Source organism: Myxine glutinosa, chromosome 7 (genome assembly GCF_964187855.1).
Source record: "Myxine glutinosa chromosome 7, kmMyxGlut1.1, whole genome shotgun sequence".
NCBI lineage: Eukaryota > Metazoa > Chordata > Myxini > Myxiniformes > Myxinidae > Myxine > Myxine glutinosa.
Genome location: NC_136267.1, coordinates 74411005 through 74432883, shown reverse-complemented (window position 1 = coordinate 74432883; position 21879 = coordinate 74411005). Strand labels below are relative to the sequence as shown.

At 45.7% G+C, this 21879-nt stretch overlaps 2 protein-coding genes across 4 annotated transcripts in view; one reads left to right on the top strand and one right to left on the bottom strand.

The window, feature by feature from the left end:
- LOC137431330 (zinc finger protein 608) overlaps positions 1–21879 on the top strand; it is a 1424803-nt gene that overhangs the window by 818760 nt on the left and 584164 nt on the right. The gene's annotated exons all lie outside the window — the stretch shown is intronic.
- The window catches only part of LOC137431326 (casein kinase I), a 117771-nt gene that overhangs the window by 68600 nt on the left and 27292 nt on the right, over positions 1–21879 (bottom strand). For all 3 annotated transcript variants that reach the window (XM_068122545.2, XM_068122544.2, XM_078781868.1), the window contains one exon: positions 732–772. In XM_068122545.2, the coding sequence (XP_067978646.1) occupies positions 732–772 (41 nt within the window). The remainder of the gene's footprint in view (positions 1–731; positions 773–21879) is intronic.

Genomic DNA, 21879 nt, shown 5'->3' with positions numbered 1-21879 from the left:
CGGTTTAGAATTGTGACCTGTGGGCTGCTGACAAACAAACAGACAGAATAACAAAACGCAACCGACCAATATACTTGAAATATCTTCGATTTTGCAAGTAACAAACAGACAGGGGTGAAACATAACCCCCATCCATCTTCGGCGGTGGAGATAAATGTTTCTTTCAAGGAACTTCAACACAGGAGGAGACCATTAGGCCCATCAAAATCTCTGTTATTATTACCAACCTATGGTTGATTGTTTATAATCTATCCTTTTAAAATGCTGAACATCAAGCAAGGAAGCAGCACGTACCACATTTAAAGTATTTGGTATGACTCGAAGGGGATTCAAATCACCGGCCTCCCAGACTCAAAGGCGGACAAGCTAACCATTGCGGCACCAAGGCTGGTAATTCAATTTCGTTTCAAACTCATTTCCCAACTCATATTTCACATCTATACCCTCATTAATTTTTCTCCTATGCTGTTCAATTTTCAATTCAATCGGATGAAAATTGATGGTTTTTCCCTTTTCCCTTTCCTCCCTCCTCCCTCCTCCCTCCTCTTCCCTTTCTCATCTCTAATTTTCTATCTTTAGCCACCCTCCTCCCCATCCATCGGGTATGTAATCCGTTGTGTACAATTGCTCCTAAGATGTATGGCCACAACTCATAGTCACAGTTATCATGCTTATTCTTATTATTACAATGTATCCTTAAGTTGTTTGTAACTACAATACTCCAAACTCACCAACTTTATGGCGACGTATTGATTTGTGTCCAAATCTTTGCCTGTAAAGAAACATGAAGGATGCATTATTATACCACGTGGCCAGCAGGATATGTACACTGGCATCCATAGATGTTGTATGACAAGCTTTGTGGATCCAAATTTGAAATGAACCATCCAACCTGCATGTGCTTTTCTCACACTGCAATACAATCTGTGCTTTTAATGATGTGCAGGTGGTGTTTAAATGTAGATATAATCACGATGCCACGAGTTAAACTCTTGACGGGACTCGAGTGTGGAAGAGTTATTAGATATCACAGGTTTTCAACTTTTACATCCCATTTTACCAAGATAACTGTGGGTAACAGGCCAAAATAACCTTAAAACTTGGAGTATCATATAGAATATACATTATGGAAAGGTAGTAGCAAAAGAAACAGCAGACAGGTTCAAACTGCAATTAGGTAAGTAGGTACATCATAGCATGGGGATAGTGTGGTATGTAAACTTTGGGAGGACTGCAAGGTAGTTCAGGTATGGATGGGTGATTTATATACATCTGTGTGGCCATTATGATGTCTGTGAGAGGGTCTCATCAAAAAATGAATTTGCTGTCAGTATTTGTGCATTCCTGACTATACAACACTCCACAACCCTAAAAAGAATAACCCTGATTAGTAGTTATGCTCCTGTAATTGCCATCTCTACCCATCCACCCACCTGCACACCCAACCTCATCCCACCCAAAGAAATTTAGTAAATGGAAAAAATTGGGTTTGCACAGATGATGAATCCCATAAATATTTTCAAGAGTTTGTGTGCTTGTTTGTATATTGTGTGTTTGTACGTTACTTTTTCACAGCTGAACCGTAGCACCTAGAGGCCCCAAATTTTTGGTGTAGGTGTGGCAGAATCTGGGCAAGTTTTAGTCCATTCCCCAAGTGAACCCAAGTGGGTGTCAGAGTGAACTCCATTCAATGTACAATGTGCGCTGAGTGGGTTCATCAAAAATGTAGTGGTCTGAGAGGGTCATTAACCAGTATGGCAGCTTTTTTTTTTTTTTTTTTTTTTTTTTTTTTTTGTATACTGAATCGAGGCTCGTGAAAGAGCTAACATTTACTTCACAAACAAATCAACCAGACAAACAAAATATATAAAAAGAGGGAGCGGAAAACAAGATGGGGAGAGAAGGGGAAGCACACAAACACAACATTTGAGAGCAGGGAGATGTGTGGAAGGGAGAGGGCTTGGGGGGAGGAGGCATGGGAAGGGAGGGGGGGGGGGGGTGGAGGGAGAAGTATAAAACACAAGGACACCAATGACTTCCAGGACAGAAGTTGGTATTTCAACTACATTAAAGTGTAAGGTGTGCACAGAGGGAGCTGCGGATGGAGGAAATGTTGAGGTGGATCTTGGAGACGGCGTGAAGCTGGAAGGTGTGAAAACATTTTGCTACCTCGGAGACATGCTGAATGGAGAAGGTGGATCAGACTCAGCAATGGTTGCTAGAGTGAGATGTGCATGGAAGCAGTTTTCGGGAACTGAGTGGCGTGCTGATGAGGAGGGGAGTGTCGTTGAAGCTGAAGGGAAAGGTGTATGCTTCATGTGTGAGAAGCGTTATGATTTATGGGAGCGAGACATTGGTAATGAACGTAGAGCTGCAACGAAGGCTGGAAAGGGTGGAAATGCGAATGGTTCGGTGGATGTGTGAAGTATCGTTGAGAGAGAGGAAGACAAATGATGAATTGCGAAAGATGATGGGAATCACAGAGCCTGTGATGGATGCTGTGAAGAGAAACAGGTTGTGATGGTTTGATCATGTGTTGAGGAAGGATGAAAGTGACTGGTTGAGAAGAGTGATGGAAATGAATGTAGAAGGAAGGAGAGGACGGGGAAGACCGAGAAAGACTTTGACTAAAGGTGGTGGAAGCAGAAAAGCGGGCAAGGGGGTTAACAAGGGGAGATGCAGAAAATAGGGCAAAATGGAGAAGATTGTCATGGGGCCCGCAAGGCTAACCACCGCTCTAGCAGGGAAAATGGCCTTAAAATGCCTGTTGTTGTGTTGTATTCCCCCAAAAAATGTCCCCACAGGGTAATTCTCTGTATGTATGTGTGTGCACTGTCGTGAAATTGTGTCTAAGTTCAAAGCCCAGGTGTCATGCTACATTCGTCCGCTGCACGTTCGTTATAAAGATCTTGGACATTCAGCGCAGCGACCACTCCTGTGACATTTATTGTGTGCATGTCTAGATTGGTACGTAGAATCGCTTTGCTCAGCGCTTGCTTGTGATTGGATGTTATACCCATTATTGATTCAGAAGCATGCTGAGTACTGATGTTATACTTGTTGATTTCTTCCAAAGGTATTGCTAGGGATTGATTTCGATTAAACTTATGATCTGAGACATTGTTGTATCTTTGATTTCTACAACACGTAATCGAAATCATCTCTCGTCTGATCGAGATCACCATGGCTCACAAGATGTTACAACTACCTACCTTCGGAGGAGACCCTCAGGCGACGGACTTGTCTGGCCAGCTCAAACACTGGTTGCGTCTGCTAACAAGCTACCTGCAATCTCATGCGGACCTCACGGAAGAGATCAGGCTTGCGGTTCTTCATTCCCATGTGACCCACACCGTTTATGAGTATATTTCTCACTGTGATACCTATGACACCACCGTAGCCGAGCTACGTCGAATAGAATCTACATTAAGACTCGGAGTGTGATCTACACTCGATACCAGCTCGCTTCCCGGCGACAGGACCCGTCGGAATCCATCAACCACTTAGTTCAGGAACTTCGTTGCTTAGCCAAAGACTGTACGACTGCAGTTCGAACGCCCGAGCAGGTGAGCAACGATCTCATGTGTGAATCTTTTGTCTCAGGGATCTACTCGCCCATAATACGACAAAGATTGCTGGAGACGCTGGATCTGATGCTGCAGACGGCCCATGATTTGGCACTCATACTTCACGAGGCACAGACCCAATCTGAGGCGTACGGTCGGCCGTACGTCACGGCAGCCGTAACCATGAAGAGATGCCCGGAGAGTGATGCTACTGCGGAGCGCATGGTTGCTGATCCTCCGCTGACGTCGGAGATAGCGGAAGCACCCAAAGCTTCAAGCACGAGCTTGACAGCCACTGCTACCACGGCCCCTTCTGCCGGGAGTAACACTAAGTGCTTTTTCTGCGGCAATAGGAATCATTTGAGGTCAGTTTGCTCGGCACGGGAAGCGACGTGTCATTTGTGTGCTCGGAAAGGCCATTTTGCAAAGGTATGCCGTGCGTCACGAGGCCGGCGTACTCGCTCGACCCTGTCCATGATCCTCTCATTGCCCGGGGCACAATCGGCTCCATGTGCGGCGTTGACTGGAATCATCTCCCCGCGCGGGCCTCGATCGGCTCCACGTGTGGCGTTGACTCGGATCATCTCACCGCGCGGGCCTCGATTGATTCCATGCATGACGCTGGCTGGTATTGGGCCCACGCGAGTGGCTCGATCGTCCCCACTAGATGTCTCAACATCCTCCGGGCCGCCCGGACTGTCCAGCGCTGTTGTTCCAGTGCTGATTGAGGGGCAGATGGCAAACGCCTTGATTGACACGGGCTCGACAGAAAGCTATGTCGACATGAGACTCGTCCAGCAGCACGGCTGGCCGATTCTCGGGACATCGCGCCATATTTTCATGGCTTCCCAAGCACTTTGGATGCGTACTAAAGGCGAATGCCGGGTGAAGTTAGTGATTAATGGCCAAATGTATCCGGATGTTCGTTTAATGGTCTTACCAATGCTATGTGCAGAAGTATTGCTGGGACACGATTTCCTCCATCATCATGGTCAGTTAGAAATGTCATTTGGCGGGGATAATACTCTTTCTGTATGTGCTCTGGCCGGGATGGAAATAGAACCACTGTCGTTGTTTCCCAATCTGACTCCTGACTGTACCCTAGTAGCCATTAAATCGCGACGATACTCCTGGGCTGATAGGCAATTTATTGCTGAGGAGACTAGTCGCCTTCTAAAGAGGGTATAATCGAACCTATTCGGTCGCCCTGGAGAGCTCAAGTTTTGGTTGTCCAGACCGAAAATCATCGCAAATGCTTGGTAATTGACTACTTGCAGATGATTAATCGGTTTAGGGAATTGGACACCTACCCGCTCCCGGGATTGGATCCCCTGGTCCGATAGGTGGCACAGTACCAGGTGTACAGTACGTTAGATCTCCGTAGTGTGTATCATCAAATTTCGATTGCTGCCGCCGATCGCATTTACACTGGCTTTGAATCTGGTCAGCGGTTGTACCAGTTCACACCCTTGCCTTTTGGAGTGACAAATGGGGTCCCATGTTTACAGAGGGCCATAGATGACATAATTGCTAAGGAACACTTAACAGTTATCTTTGTCTACTTGGACAACCTAACGGTTTGTGGGTACGATCAAGCTCACCATGATGCTTATCTGCAGCGCTGCCTCAAGGTTGCGTGCAAGTACCGTCTGACGCTGAACGAGGCTAAATGTTGCTAATCGGCGCGGCAATAGACCTCTTGGGGTACACCGTGACCCAGGGCACCATCACCCCAGACAAAGAGCGGCTGTGACCCTTGCTCGACATGGCCCCTCCACATGATCGTGCTTCTTTGAAGCTTGCCCTCGGGCTGTTTGCACATTATTCAAAGTGGGTCCAAAATTTCTCCGAAAAGCTTCATCCTCTTGTGGATTGTAAAGTGTTCCCCATGTGTCATGCCACCAAGGTCGCCTTCCATGGCCTGAAGTCGGACATAGCTGGCGCCGCTGTGTCATCTATAGATGAAAACATTCCCTTTGTTTTGGAAAGCGACGCTTCGGACCATGCGATAGCTGCCACACTCTCTCAAGGAGGGCAACCTGTGGCCTTCTTTTCAAGGACTCTCTCCCCCAACATCACTCGTCAGTCGAGAAAGAGGCGCACGCCATTGTTGAGTCTATTAGGCGTTGGAGACCGTACTTGCTTGGCAAGCATTTTGAGGTTATCACTGATCAGCAAAGTGTCGCTTTCATGTACGATACTCGCCATGCCCAGCGCATGAAGAACGAGAAAATCACTCGGTGGAGCAAATAATTAGCAGATTACTGCTTTCGCATCAAATATCGCCCGAGGCGGGATAACCTCACAGCGGATGCACTATCACAACCAGCAGTGTGTGCGAGTCTCACCTCCTTTGAGGATCTGCGTGTTCTTCATGAAACGTTGTGCCATCCCGGTGTGACTCGTCCAGCTCATTATGTGCACTGTCGCAATTTGCCCGACTCTATTGATGACATTCGTCGTCTATGTCGCAATTTTTTTTTTTTTTTGAATTCAAGATCGAGGCTCGTGAAAGAGCGAACATTAATCACACAAGAAGTCAAACTGACACATAAAACACAAAAAATAAGGGGAGCGGGAGACAAGATGGGGAGAGAGGGGGAAGGACACAAACACAACATTTGAGAGCAGGGACATCGGGAGAAATGTGGGAGGGGGGGGGGTTTGGGGGGAGGTGGGAGAGGTATAAAACATATGAACACTGCAAGGACTTCCAGGAAAGAAGTTGGAATTTCAAAAAAAGTGCATCTGGGGTGAATTAGCGGGGGTAGAAAAGATCAAGTTTTTGGATGGGGGAAGATAAGAGATGGTGGTGAACAGCTGTTTTAAAGACCTGGAGGGAGGAGTGGGATTGAAGGGAGTGGGGGAGTTTGTTCCAGAGGTGGGAGAAAAGGGGCATGAAAGAGTGAAGGTGAGCAGAGAGTCTAGATTTTGGCAGTTTAACCACAAGAGGGTTGCAGGCAGATCTTGTGCGACCTGAAGGAATATTTGGGGGACAGAGCACAGAGAGAGCTGGGGGAGCAAGGCCGGAGAGGAGTCGGTAGAAGACAAAAAGACCACCAACCTGCCTGCGGTGAGTGAGTGAAAGGCCCTCGGAGTTATCTTCATCGCAGGAGATTCCAATGATTCTGAAAGCTTTGGTTTCAACAGCGTGAAGCCGAGCAAGGTGTGAGGCAGGAGCACCGGCCCAGAGGGGGGAACAGAATTCCATTGAGCTGCGGATGAAAGCCTTGTATGTGGTGAGGAGCTCAGGTGTGCCAAGGAAGGACTTCGCACGACGGAGGATGCCCAGTCGGCGACTGGATTTGGAGGCCAGCTTGGAAATGTGGTTTTCCCAAGAAAGATCATGGCAGATAGTGAGACCCAAAAGCTTGAGCGACGGATCTTCTTGGAGAGGATTGTTGAGAAAGTAGATGGGAGGGTGTTCCAGTCGGTCTTTTCCGAGAGACATAGTAAGAGTGTGAGATTTGTCAGGATTGAAAGACATGTTCCACTTGTTTGACCAGTCTGTGATTTTGTCCAGGTCTGCAGTGAGTGAGGAGGCTGCAGACTGCCGATCTGAGGGATGAGGAATGGAGCAGCAGATAGTGGAGTCATCAGCAAAGAGATAGAGAGGATTTTCCAGAGAGTTGGAGAGATCATTGATGAAGACCAGAAATAGCACAGGGTCCAGAACACTACCTTGGGGAACTCCAGCCAGAACAGGAAGGGGAGATGGGAGAATTCCATTCAGGGCCACACATTGACGACGACCAGAGAGGAAGTCGCTAGCCAAGCGTGGAGATTTCCAAGGATACCATAGGAGGAGAGTTTGGTGAGCAGAGGTGGGTGCCAGACCATACCGAAGGCATGTGATATGTCAAGTGAGACAGCTCTGATTTCCTGTTTGGCATTGAGGACCTCCATCCATTGTTGAGACAGCAGAAGCAACATGTCCAGAGTAGAATGAACTGGTCTGAATCCAAATTGATGATCAGAGATCAAGCCATTGGAGAAGAGGAAGGATTTGATATCCGAAGCAATGATGGATTCCATGACTTTGCTGATAATTGGAAGCAGGCTGATTGGTCTGTAGTTGCAAGGATCTGTTTTTGCACCTTTTTTGTGTAAAGCTGTAATGTTTGCTGATTTCCAAGATGCTGGCAGATGACCTTGAGCAAAAGAGAGGGTGTAAAGAACAGAGAGAGGGTGAGATAAAGCGGAAGAGCAGGATTTTAGGACCCGTGGGCTGATGCTGTCTGGTCCTGTTGCAGAATCAGAGTCGAGGTTTGACAAAAACTTATCCACCTTGTCAGGAGAGAAGGACACAGAGTCCAGGAGCAATTGGGTTCGACTGGGAAAGGTGGGAACAGAGAGAGATGGGTTTGGGACACAAGATTTTGAGGCAAACACAGAGTTGAGGCATTCGGCTTTGTCACGTGCCATGTCAACTGTGTAGCCATTTGAGGTAAGGGAGGGGATGGAGGGGCAACAAACATCAGAAACGGATTTGACCAGACGCCACCAGGATTTGGAGGAAGGAGACAGGTTTGAGAGTTCAATCTTGAGTGTGGAGAGATAGTACTTCCTGGCACTCCTGAGGGTAGACACACACTTGTTCCGAGCTTGTTGGAAGGAACTGAGATTGCCTTCAGTTGGATTTGCCTTCCAAGAGGCAAAGGCAGGTTGTTTCAGGGCAACTGCCTCACCACAAGATTCAGTGTACCATGGACGGGAGGATGGGTAAGACAACTGAAGACGAGATGGGATAAATCTGTGCATGAGAGAGAGCAGTTTGCTTTGGAAGAATTCCCAGGAAGAATTGATGTCAGAGGCAGTAGAGATGGGAGACCAGTCCAGATGATTGATGACTGCTTGCAGACCATGCCAGTCAGGCTGAGTGAAATGCCAGACTCGTCAGTGCTGAGGAGGCTCTCTGAGAATGGCCAGAGAGATCTCCACTTTAACAAGCACATGATCAGAAGAACCGATTGGAGCAGAAGAAGTGCAGCAAACATTTGCAGGGAAGTTTGTCATAACCAAGTCCAGAAGAGTAGATACTCCATTGACTACGATCCGGGTCCGGAAATTGACAGATTGTGTCAGTCCCAATGAGTCGCAGAAGTCCTTTGCTGAGGTGCCATGGCTGGTGAGAGAGGAACCCACACTGAGCCAGCTGGCATGATGACAGTTGAAATCGCCACATATGAGGAAGAGAGAGTTTGGATGAGTTGATAGAAGTTGGTCCATGTTGTCCGACAGTGAAATGTAAATGGAGTCATCACTGTTTGGAGGACGGTGCAGTACACATATGAACAAAAGGTGGGAGCAGAGAGGAAGCCGTAGCCAGAGGTACTCCTGGGGGTGGGGTGGAGAGAGGGCAGTGCAAGGAGAGTGAGGAAGAGAGTTTTTGATAAAGATAGCAACCCCACCACCAGGACGAGGCACAGGTCTATCATACCGGAGGAGGGAGTAACCAGGAAGAGATATTAAGGAATCAGAGACATCTTGAAGGAAGAAAGTTCTGTTAAGCAGATCAAGTCTGGATTGTCAGAAGCAACCTAAATAGAGAGATCAATCAGGTTTGAGCGAAGGCCCCGGATGTTTGAGGTCCATACCGTTAATGAGGAGAGAGGGGGAGCATCGGGTGCAGGACAGGCGAGGAGAGGGGTAGGGTCAGATGAAGGATGAGAGGGGGAGGTAAGGAGAGCAGTTGATAGTGTGTCAGAGATTACAGAAGACTTACAAGAAAGGGAAGGATGAGGAGGGCGAAAGGTTTGATGGTGATGGGATGAGGCACAGCGAGGGGTTGTTTGAGGGGGGGCAGAGGAAAGTAGAATGTTGGGGGAGGTGGAGGTATGAGATAGAAGGGAGACGAAGTGGGGAGGAGGCAGCTTTGAGAAGGAGGTGGGAGGAGGGAGAATTTGGGATGGATGGTTGGGGGAGATTTGAAGGGGAGGGGTTGGGGGGAGTTTTTAATGGGAGGGGCAAGGGGGGAGTTTATGAGGGGAAGGGCAAGGAGGGAGTTTAAGGGGGGAGTTTAGGAGGGGAGGGGCAAGGGGGGAGATTTGGAGGGGAGGGGCAAAGGGAGAGTTTAGGAGGGGAGGGGCAAGGGGGGAGATTTGGAGGGGAGGGGCAAGGGGGGATATTTGGAGGGGAGGGGCAAGGGGGGAGTTAGAAAGTGGATGATTAATGAAAGATGAACATTTATAACAAATTGGGTTTATTGTGATTTTCAAGTTAGCGATTCGTATAAGAACGATGGAGGGGGGGGTGGAATGAATGAGAATTTAGAGCATGTAGTGAGATAGAATTATAAGAGATTGAATATTTTTTTGAAATGGAATGAGTTGAAGAGGAAATTTAAAGGAGCCTTTTAAATAGGAAGAAAAACAGCATGTTGTAATAAACCACTGAATAAAACACTGCAGGGGAAAGTTTCAAGATATTTAAACAGAACCGTGAAGAACAATCTTATATTCATAAAGATACCAACGGGGAGAGGGCCTTGAGGGGCAACCTCGAGTCACTTGAACAGGGCAAAAGTTGGAAGGCAAGGAGATAATGGGGGCGGGGCAACACAGCGCACGTGGACAGAGGCGCACGATGAGACAAAAGCACACGAGGAGAAAGGGAAATAAAAGCTTTTTTTCTTTCTTTTGGGGGGGGGGGGGGTGGGGGTTACAACATTAGACAAAGAGTAGATGTTCGGGGAAGTTTGGGGGAGAAGGGAAAATCAAAAAACCGAGGAAAGAAAGCGAAGGAAGGAACAAACTTTGACGCGTAAGCCTGAGGCAAGACCGCACACGCGCGGCAAACAGAAACGATTAATTTATGAAAGATAAACACCGAGAAACTTCCAAGGGGCACACTATAGTTTCACACACCGAAAGATAAATACAGTTTCGACAAAATACAATTGTGAACAATGACATAACTTTGAAAACGTGGAGACCGTGTAGAGCTTCGAAAATCCGTGATGTTGTCTCCATGATCTCGCGAGAATCTGGTCCCGTTTGGGACCATTTGGGACTTGTCCCGTTTGCGCTGAATTAAAACCACATTTCTATAAGCCGCAGATGGGTACACTGATCCGTGGGAGAAATTGTCTGTGGACTTCAAAGGGCCCATTCTGGCTTCGAGTCTACCTGCTTCTGCTAGTCTAATGGCTTCGGGTAGCTCTCGCTACCTTCTCACAATAGTGGACGAATTCAGCAGATTCCCTTTTGCTTTTCCGTGCAATGACATGACCGCTGGGACGGTCATCCGGTGCCTGCAGATTTTGTTTTCCATGTTCGGGAATCCGGGCTATGTACATGCCGATCGAGGTGCTGTGTTTTTGTCCCAAGATGTGCGATCCTTTTTGCTCCAGCGAAATATCGCTTCTAGTTATACCACTCCGTACAGGCTCCAGGCGAACGGTCAGGTGGAAAGATTTAATGGCATTATATGGAAAGCCATCACACTCGGCCTTAAGACCCATGGACTAGGACTAGACCGATGGACTTGGATGGTACACGGGGCGTTAAACTCGATTCGGACTTTATTGTGTCCCGCGACAAATTAAACTCCTCACGATTGTCTGTTTCGTTACTCGCGCAGTGCAGGTGCCATTCGGCCTTTGCCTGGCTGGCTTGCCGAGCCCGGACCGGCTTTTCTCAAATGCATGGTTCGCCCGAGTAAGTATGACCCGCTTGTTGACAAGGTTCATATTCTCCAAGCTAATCCCGACCACGCTCGAGTGCTGCTGCCCGAAGGAAGCGAGTCTACTGCTTCAGTGTGTCATCTTGCTCCGTGCGGGGATGCCGCTTGGCCGGAGCTCAGTCCGGGGAATCCAATGATGGGGAATTCGCCGTCAACCTCGCCCCCGCATGCGCCTGATCCGATCGACATCGAGGTTCCGCCGCCATCACCCGAGATAGGCGGTTATCCCGGCGAGGGTGACTTCGGACATGCGGTTGAAGCCCCTGACGTGTATCGAATGCGCATCGGGAGAGAAATCTGCCGTCCCGATCACTTCAGCTGGGATTAACATGGCTCGCTGCTTTATGTAATCATCTGCTCTCTAAAGTATTTACCACACTGCTATACAGTGCACATCAAAAAAAGGTAATCCGAATTCAAGGGGTTGATATGCAAAGGTTATTTAGTTTGACAATTTACATGTGGTTTACCAATTATGAGGAGATGCTCAGCTTTCCATTGATGCCTTTCATGCATCATTGCTGTCACACATGACCGAGTACATGTTCATTGAAAATGCCAAGTTCAAATCGCATTTTTACAAGTTTGGCTAATCAGTGCAAGACAGTTTTAAATGGACGCATTACTTGTCGACTGCCAAGTTGATTATGTAAAATTGTTAAGCTGGTCTGGTAATCGTCGGTTGTGTCATCCTTTGTTTAAGATGGTTATTTAAGATGGGCCTACAGTGTATGGGTTTGGAGACAGTCTGAGTCATTGAAAAGATGGTTCAACTTACGACTGAACAGCGGACCTTCCTGGTTACAACCTCTCACAAACTGGAAGTGTGCAGCGAACTCATGATGCGTTCAGGGAACGTTTCCCAGAACGGGAGCCTCCAGCAGCCAAAACCATCTGGGTGAATGTTAGAAAATACCAAGAGCATGGCACTAGCCTCAACCGCAACAAGGAGAATTCTGGTAGAAGGCGCACTGGGCAATCGGAAATGAACATTGCAGCAGTAAGGCAGCACGTTTTGGAGCATCCTCGGGATACCAGCGCAAGACGAAATGGGACGGGATTGCCTTCGGCAACATTCAACCGAATCACAAGACTAGACCTCCACCAACATCCATGTCGGATTCACATCCGGCATCAACTTACGCCAGGGGATTTTGCCAGGAGGCTGGTGCTTGCCAGATGGTTGATGACACATTGCAAAACAGATGTCAATTTCCTGCGGTATCTCATTATCGGCGACGAAGCTGCTTTCGCCATGGACAGCAAGGTCAATACACATAATGTTCTTGAATATGCACCGACAGTACAACCCCCAGAATTTAATTTTGGCACCAACATGAATCGACAAAGGTGGACTGTTTGGTTGGGACTTTGTGGAAGTGGTCGGATGATCGGATCATTTTTCTTTCAAAGGAATGTCAATGGTAACAGGTATCTGCAGATGATCAATGATGAAGTATTACCACAGCTGGAGGAGAACTTTGAGCGACAGGTTCATGGTGTCTTCAGATATCTCTGGTGGGCCCAAGATGGCGCCCCAGCACATCGTCTTATCGCTGTCCGATATCGACTGAGGGAACTCTTTTGAGACCGAGTCATCGCCCTCAACCATGCAGTGCAATGGCCACCAAGATCACCTGACCTCACACCATGTGATTATTTTCTTTGGGGACATTTAAAGAAAAAGGTGTTCGTAACTCCTCCCCGTGATCTTGACGAATTGCAGGGCCGTACTCGACATGAAGTGGATGCTTTGCGCAATGACCCGGCTATGGTGAGACGAGCAGTTCAGGGCATGCTCCACCGCTGTGAGCTTTCTGTTGAAAGGGGAGGTGGACATGTTGAAGGTGTGGGTGCATAAAGGCCAATCATTCCTGATAAAAGTTCACATCTGACGTTCATTTTGCACCAATTATCCTGACGCATCGATTAGCCAAACTTGTAAAAATACGATTTGAACTTGTCATTTTCAATGAACATGTACTCGGTCATGTGTGACAGCAATGATGCATGGAAGGTATCAATGGAAAGCTGAGGAGCTCCTCGTAATTAGTAAACCACATGTAAATTGTCAAAAGAAATAACCTTTGCATATTAACCCCTTGAATTCGGATTACCTTTTTTTTGATATGCACTGTATAGCTTGCTAGCTTGATTCTAACCTCTGGGAGAAGTGTAGTTTCACCGCTGGGGAGAATGTTGTGAAATTGTGTCTAAGTTCAAAGCCCAGGTGTCATGCTACATTCGTCCGCTGCACGTTCGTTATAAAGATCTTGGACATTCAGCGCAGCGACCACTCCTGTGACATATATTGTGTGCATGTCTAGATTGGTACGTAGAATCGCTTTGCTCAGCGCTTGCTTGTGATTGGATGTTATACCCATTATTGATTCAGATGCATGCTGAGTACTGATGTTATACTTGATGATTTCTTCCACAGGTATTGCTAGGGATTGATTTCGATTAAACTCATGATCTGAGACATTGTTGTGTCTTTGATATCTACAACATGCACGTCTGAAAATAATGGGGGAAAAAACGGCTGGGCCAATATGCACCAAATTTTGTAGATGTGCTGGGGGTACCCAGGGTCAGGTCATGGGCACAACACCTACTGGTCAACGCAAGGGGGTTAGCTGTATGTATGAGTGTTTGTATGTCTGAAAATCAAGAAACTGACCTCAAACAAGGAAATTAGGCCATTTGGCCAACGTGGTGCACTCTCGGGTTAATTGTTGCTAAAGCTTTAAACATCAATCTTGATGGTTTACTAAAGTCTAAATACCCCGACCTTGAACGGATGGCCCAGCTTGGATGGAGTACCCAGCGCTGCACCTGGGGAAAAAAAACTATGTAGGGAAAACGGCTCATGTGAATTGAAAAATTTTAAATCTTATAAATAATTTGAAGTGTTCGTGCATTTTTACTTGCAAAAATCGAAGATTTTTCAAGTAAATTGGTTGGTCGCATGTTATTGTGTCTGTCTATCTGTCTGTCTGTCTGTAAGATAATCGCCTACAGGCCACAGTTTTAAACCAGTTTTCACGAAACTTCCCAAATTGTGGAGTTGGTCATAAGGAGCCTATTGACTTTGAGGTCAAAAGGTCAACATAGGCCTAATTTTTTTAATCGTCAATTTTCATGCGATTGACTTGAAATGTTAAGAGGATTTGCATATTTGGTCTTTGAATTCAACCACAAATTATTTTAAAGGTAAAACCTGTTTTAGGAATTTCATAAATATTGTGCTCTGCACGAAGTCTTTATTGTTTGTTTGTGTGTTATTCTTACACGCCGAACCGTAGCACCTCGAGGCCTCCACATATTGTGTGTAGGTACTTCAGCTTCTGGGCAAGGTTTTAAGATACCACACGTTGGCCTTGAAGGCCATTTTGAGGCCACCAAAGGCCGCTATAAAGTGTATTTTTGGATGTGGGTTCAGGCTGTGCTGCCACCGGCCAGAAGCCAAAACGTAAACACCACGAGGCCAGTAACTCCATAGCTTTTCAATGTCCAACACCTCCTGAAACCCCTGCCTTCTTCTAAATATAATCACATTAATAATTTCAAGTAGCTGGGTACTTTTTCCAGGCAGCGATGGATTCTCCAGCTAGTAGACAGATAAACTGAATTGATGTGATATGGATAAAGCACAAGTGTGATAGGCCAAATCGGCCTCCTCTTGTGTTCACATTCCTTGCTGTGTACAGCCCAGTTCTATACAGTGTTGGTGAAAGGATCCAACCTGTGATTGTTACCAAAAGTAGGCCATCACCTTATTGTAAGTTATACAAATGATTCTATATAATAATAGCGTAAGGACTCGACTTTGTTATCCCTTTTATGCCGCACCCAGTGACCCGATGCCCACGGCACTAATGGATTTACGATCTACGAAACGTGCTCTTTGTTTATCACGTACAGCCATACTCTAAAAATCTGAATTAGCCGACGTTGGGGCCCAAAAGCATCCGATTACCTGCCGATACGACGCCATCTTATTGGCGTCTGCTGGGTGAAGGCGAAGCAAGCCGTCCGCTGATTGGACAGTCGAAGGCGAAAGCAAAAGTAGATTGCAATAAATACGTTGTTCATATACGCACTCTTCATTCTCATCTTTCTTCCTAACTCTTACTCGGACAAGCAAATCCCCTATGCCATCCATAATGGTACACTCTATCCATACACCACATCCTCCCTTCCGTGGATGTTCCACGGGTTTCGGCTCGTTGTTAATAATCCCGCCTAATTCCATATTGCCCCAATACTTTTGGAAAAATGGTATACAGCTTATAGGTTTTGGAAACTATCCTTTTTCCGAATTTTCATGGCCCTTCATTAAGAAGCAAAAATAGTTCTGAGAACAACATTTTTTGTTATTCTAAAATAATGTTTGCTACAATGTCAACAAGCTGTCAAAGTAGATTTTTCCTAAAAGGTAATAATTTAGGACGATAGAAATACAGTAAAGTATAGTAGGTTTTTTATTTATTTATACAAAGTCAAATCTCGTGGAAGACCGAGAACATGCACTGAACGGACCAGGAAGCAACAAAATAAAAGGAACAGTGGAAAGAGGTGGGGGGGGGGGGGGGGGGGACATCAACAGCAGAGTTGGACAAAATAGAGGGAGACTTGGACAAATAAATGGGTGTGGAGAAGAATGAGGGGTAGGGAATGATCCCAGTGGTGGAGATGGTGGATACAGAAGGGAACTCTCAGGAAGGAAAAATATTTTGAAGGAGGTGGCCTGGGGTGAGGTGGCAGAGTGAGTGGGGGAGAGGAGGGTGGGGGGGGGGGGGGAGGGGGAGTGTAGAGTTAATGGGGGGGGGTAGAAAAGATCATGGTTTTGTATGGGAGATTAGCTAAGATGGGAAGGGAAGAGTGAGATTGAAGAGAATGTGGGAGTTGCTTCAACAGTCTGGATCATCCATTAGTTGTTTAACTTTTGGTAGTTTATCGGTTTATTAAACAGCATGATAAGTTCATGAAGTTCTATCAACAAGATCTCAGATTTATTGGTTCACGAGTTATCAGAGTGACCACTATATTCGTCGTGGGTATGTGTCTGTGTGTCTGTCTGTCCGCAGCATAACGACCCGATGATATCATCCGATCTTGATGAAACTTGGGTGGGAGGTTGATATCATGATCTAGTTGTGTCCTGCCTAGAGTGGGCGTATTGCGCCCATTGTGGGCGGGGCCACGCCCAAAAAAGATGTATTTTTAGGGGGTAATCGAGTTCAGGCTACATCTTCTCCGAGGGGTTTGGTGGAATCTGACAGGGGTTTCGATATTTGGTTTGGCCAATGTCCTGTGTCCAGCCCCACGGAGCTCGATTTTTCATTTTCGCCCCAAGGTCAAGGTCACAAGGTCACGAAATTTAGAAAAGTCGATTTTTGATGGTTTTATTACATTTTTCGCTTCCTGATAGGGTGAAATATCGTACATGTTTTTATATTATCACATGCACCATGAAATACAAGTTTTCCAAAAAATTTCAGAATCTTCGACCTTTGACCCTTGAAGGTCACAAAGGTCAAATTTTCAAAGTTGTCGGAATCGAACCGAATTTTCGGTATTGTGTAGCTAACTAACCTCATAACTGATTATGCATTATTTTCTATCCCATTTCAAGGTCAGTAACCTTCGTTTTGACATTTCAAGGTCAAAGGTCAAATTTTCAAAGTTGTCGGAATCGAACCGAATTTTCGGTATTGTGTGGCTAACTAGTCTCATAACAGATAATACATTCCTATTTATATATTTTCAATGTCGGTTTTGACCTTTGTCATTGAATACCGCTCGTTGGTGAACCATCGTCGTCTCCTGACTTGTATAAATATAAAATCATTTATAACAAAATAATTTGCTAGAATCGACTGAGCTTGAGTAAAATGACGATATACATGCAGCAGTTCTGCATTTTCAATTATGGGTAACATGAGGCTTTCCATATTGGATGATGTTCAGTTTGTGTTGTGTTCCTTTTTTATTTATACAAGATCTAGGCTCATGGGAGAGTGGTGTGACAGAGGATAAATGGCAATTTACTGACAGTAGGATTGTGGGGCCACAAACGGAGAAAAACAAGCAAAGGGAATTAACAAAAATGAAAAGATGAGAAAGAGAGGCAAAGAAACACTGTATCCTGCAGTAAGAGGGTATTGTTGATGTGAGTAGAAAAATATCATGGGTAGGGATGGGGAATGACATAATAAGATATTGCACTGCCTGCTTCAGGCCCTGAAGGGGAGAAGTGACAAACAAGAGAGTCAACCTTAATTTATGAGGGTTTAACCAGGAGGGGTTTACTGGAAAAGTGCATCCTGGAGTAGTGAGGAAGAGCCAGAGGACTGAAAGAGTAGGAGATAGATCGGAGGGGATGCAGTAAAAAAAAAAACAAAAAAAAAAACAGAGGCCACCAACCTGTCTGTTATTTGAGAAAAACAGTCCTTGTGCTTTGAACTCATTGTGGGAGAATCCTATAACACTTGTTACGAGCCCCCCCCCCCCTTACCTCTGGTCTCGGTGGACCTCCGAACCCCGAGAGGGTCCCCGGCAGAAAGATGTGTTATCCTTGGTTAAAATCCAGCAAATAATGAAATCCTCAATGGAACCAGCAAATGAAACAGTCAAATCAATAATGCAACCACACCAGGTTATAAACAAACAATAATATATTATAAATCACACACAAAGACCCATACAACAGTGGGGGCAATCACCTCTACTTTCAAATCTTACGATGATATCCTTGTCAAGCCCCTTAACCCCACACTCACGGCACCTCCCCAATGTCTCTGCACCCCTCCAAGGCGAAGTCCCAATGTCTCTGTGTGCTCCCGCGATCGGGGAGTCAAGGCCCGATGGTCAATTGAGGCGTAGGCGAGCGAGACGACCCCGAGGTCATGTTGTTCAGCACCCAGCAACACAGCGGTGGAAAGGAACCTCACAAAGACGCACTCCGACGTACACGTTGCGGTTCAATCCGCGAGCCTCCGTATAATTCTCACATGCCCTTTTCTGGCACAGCTGTCCCCGGCAAACCACCGGGGAATAATGCCCAGCCGACACGACAAAAACCTGCTCACTGCAGGTTGCTCGCGTGGCGAAGATGGCGGACGGCTTTCACTCCAACCCGGGCTTTGAGGCCCGGATCCTCCGGAACCTCAATGAGAATACCCGACGACACAGGCTCCACGCACTCCGGTGATATTTCTTATCGTCCGAACTTCCCTTCAAGGACGCAAAGTTCACTCGCACTGTACGTCGAATGCTCGGGCCGGAGCTTCAACAACCACGTCTCTTTTCGATCACCTCCCGCCTCTTTCTCCTCGCTCCACCTCTTCCGGTCACGATCCGGATTTCCAGCCACATTTTACCAGGAGCGCTTTTAAATCTTTTAACCACAACACCCCTTTCCCTTAAGTCACAATAAGCATAATATCTAGAACCAACAATGATAACAACAACCATAACAAGGGCCGAATCCGTAACACACTGCCAGGTTTAGATTTCACAGAATTGAGGAGAAACCGTGACTGTGTGCATCAACCAATGGCGGAGAGCAGTACTCCATTAAGCTCCAGACAAAGGCCTTTTATAACAAGGAATTTCAACACAGAAGGAGGCCATTAGGCCCATCAAGCTTGAAAAATCCTGACGATATCATTAATGGAATGTAAGTGGAGGCCATGAAGAGAAGAAGGCCATAAATGGAATGTATCAACTATCCCCATTACTTATAGATAAAGTAAGTTGTTGATTTACGTCATTTAAATATAGCATCTTTAATATATTATGTAGCAATAGTCGATTTAATTTACGCTAGTCCCATATAATGTTGTTCAAGATTGGGGGTGGGGAGTCGTAGAAAATGCCTCCAAAACACCTCAGCACCAAGAAAATGTAAGAGATCGTCATCTTGATTGAAAACAACCCCAATATGGAATGCAGCCGCAAATTCCAGGAGGCATTGAGGATGTCATGCCATGCTACAAGGAATTTTGTACAAAATTCACCTTCACCTTCAAAAGTTTGTGCATCAAGCTGTGACCTCTTCTTTACTCTCAATATGTAGCCCATTGTCCTGTCAGTGTCCATTCTGCTGAAAAATTATTCTGCACTTTTGTCTATCTATACCCTTTGAACTTCATCTTAAACATCTCCATCAAATCCCCCTTGCTCTCAGCTCGTTCCACATGTAAAAATCCTGTCTCCTTCAGTTGAAGAATTCTGATTTTTGAAGAAATGAAATGGAACAATAAAGGATTCCCAGTCAGTGTATGACTTCAGAGGCTATAGCTTGGCTTAGTGGTCAACTTAGGGTTGGTCATGGCTGATAGTGAGGCAGAGAGTTTCAAGAAACCAAACTTTTTCCAGTGCTTGACTATCTAAATAAATATATAGATTCATTTGATGATCCTTCCGGAGTGACGACGTGAGATGTGCCAGGATTTAAACACACGTTCCATTTGTCAAACCTGCATCTATTAATTTCCCGTTCAGGAGAGATGATGCAGCTGTTGCTTGTCAGTTGGATGGGATACTGTTTGACACAATGTGGGGTAATCTGCAAAAAAGTAAGAGAGGGTCTTTCAGAGCATCGGAGAGGTCAATTATGTAGATGAGGAACAAGACTGGGCTCAAGATGAGGACACTCCAGCCCTCTTTGGGAGAGAGGAGAGGGTTTCATAGCCACGTGTTGACTGCAGGAGTGGAGGAAGTCGGAGATTCACGTATGAAGGTGACCTCGTATGTCACAAGCAGTGAGCTCGGCAAGCAGAGCCAGACTGTCGAATGCCAAAGATACGTCCAGGAGACTGTTCTCATTTCTTGTTTGACATCGATGGCTTCCAATCCACTGCTGAGAGAGAAGCAGCAGCTTGTCCATAGTTGGGTGACCAGATGGAATTTAAACAGGCAGTGAGAGGTTTTTGTGTAATTTTCAGTTCCTGGAAAAGTCATTTCGTCCACTATCTGTTAAATTATGTACACTGAAATTGCAGTGTGCACAACCTGGCATTATGTTGAAGGAAAGAGAAACACCACCAATCACATGGAAATTATGATTAACTCTGTTTTGAGCAAAATTGAGATTACACTCATCTCTAGTGGTCATAAAGATTGATCAACAGCATTTTGCTTACAATTATTGCAGGAGCTTTCTGAGGTCTCCACAAATGTCAAAACAACTTCACTATTTGTAAACAGGACAATTTCTTTTTTCGGAGAACAGCGAGGACTTCCAGGAAAGAAGTCGGTATTACAGAAAAGTGTATTTGGTGTGAATTAACAGGGGTAGAAAAGATCAAGGTTTTGGATGGGGGAAGATAAGAGATGGTGGTGAACAGCTGTTTTAAAGACCTGGAGGGAGGAGTGGGATTGAAGAGAGTGAGGGAGTTTGTTCCAGAAGCGGGAGAAAAGAGGGATGAAGGAGTGAATTGAGAGTCTTGATTTTGGCAGTTTTTACCATCTAACATAACTGAGAATTGAAGGTTCACAAAGACTTGTTTTATCTTGCTGTCTTTGTCTGTAACTATGTCTGCCGGGTGAAAACAAAATTTGATACTCAATCTTTGCTCAGTCGTGGAGGACGGGATGAAACCCAATATGCACAATGAACATCACTCGACGAAAAGTGCAACAAACATCGCTTGAGAGACAGAATGCGATACTATTGTGTGTATTGCATTTTAACTAATAACCACATATCATCCTTCACCATAATCACATTTTAACTGATAACCAGGAGCTGATACTCCAGGTCCATTGACTTATGGGTGTGTAATAGGAAAGCTAAATCTTGAACGGTTTCTGAAATATCACATAAACAAGCCAAGATACCGAGATGGTTGCCATGGCAACATAATTCAGTCAATCAAATGTTGTGTTTGTGTGCTTCCTCCCCTTCTCTCCCCATCTTGTCGACCGCTCCCCTTTTTATATACTTTGTTTGCTTGTTTGTTTGATTTGTTTGTTTGATAAATGTTACCTCTTTCACGAGCCTCGACTCTGTATACAAAAAAAAAAAAATCACACCCGTGATCTAATCAAGTTGAGATAATATCAGGAGGAATAAATATCTGCAATATCAAATCGAAATGTCCAACGCTTTTTGAAATATTGTACATGGACGTACATGGACGGATGGTCGGTCGGACGGAGCTCGTTTTAATGTCCACCATCTCTGACATTGTCGTAGCAGTGGGGGACAAAAAGCTACAATAAAATTGACAGGAAGTTATTTGATAACACCTTATGAGACGATCAACTCTATGAACTTTGATCATCAATATTTAAGTCATACAATAGGTTGTTATGGATCTGGCCGAGGAGGTAAAATGGAGAATACCTTATAATAGTTCTTTCATGGTGCACGTTTTTTTTATTTTGTTTTTTTTGTATACAGGATCGAGGCTCATGAAAGAGCTAACATTTATCACACAAAAAAATCAAACAGACACACAAAACATATAATAAGGGGAACGGTTGACAAGATGGGGAGAGAAGGGGAAGCACAAACACAACATTTGAGAGCAGGGACATCGGGAGATCTGTGGGAGGGAGAGGGCTTGGGGGGGGGGGAAGCGTGGGAAGGGGGGGCGGGGGGTGGGAGAAGTATAAA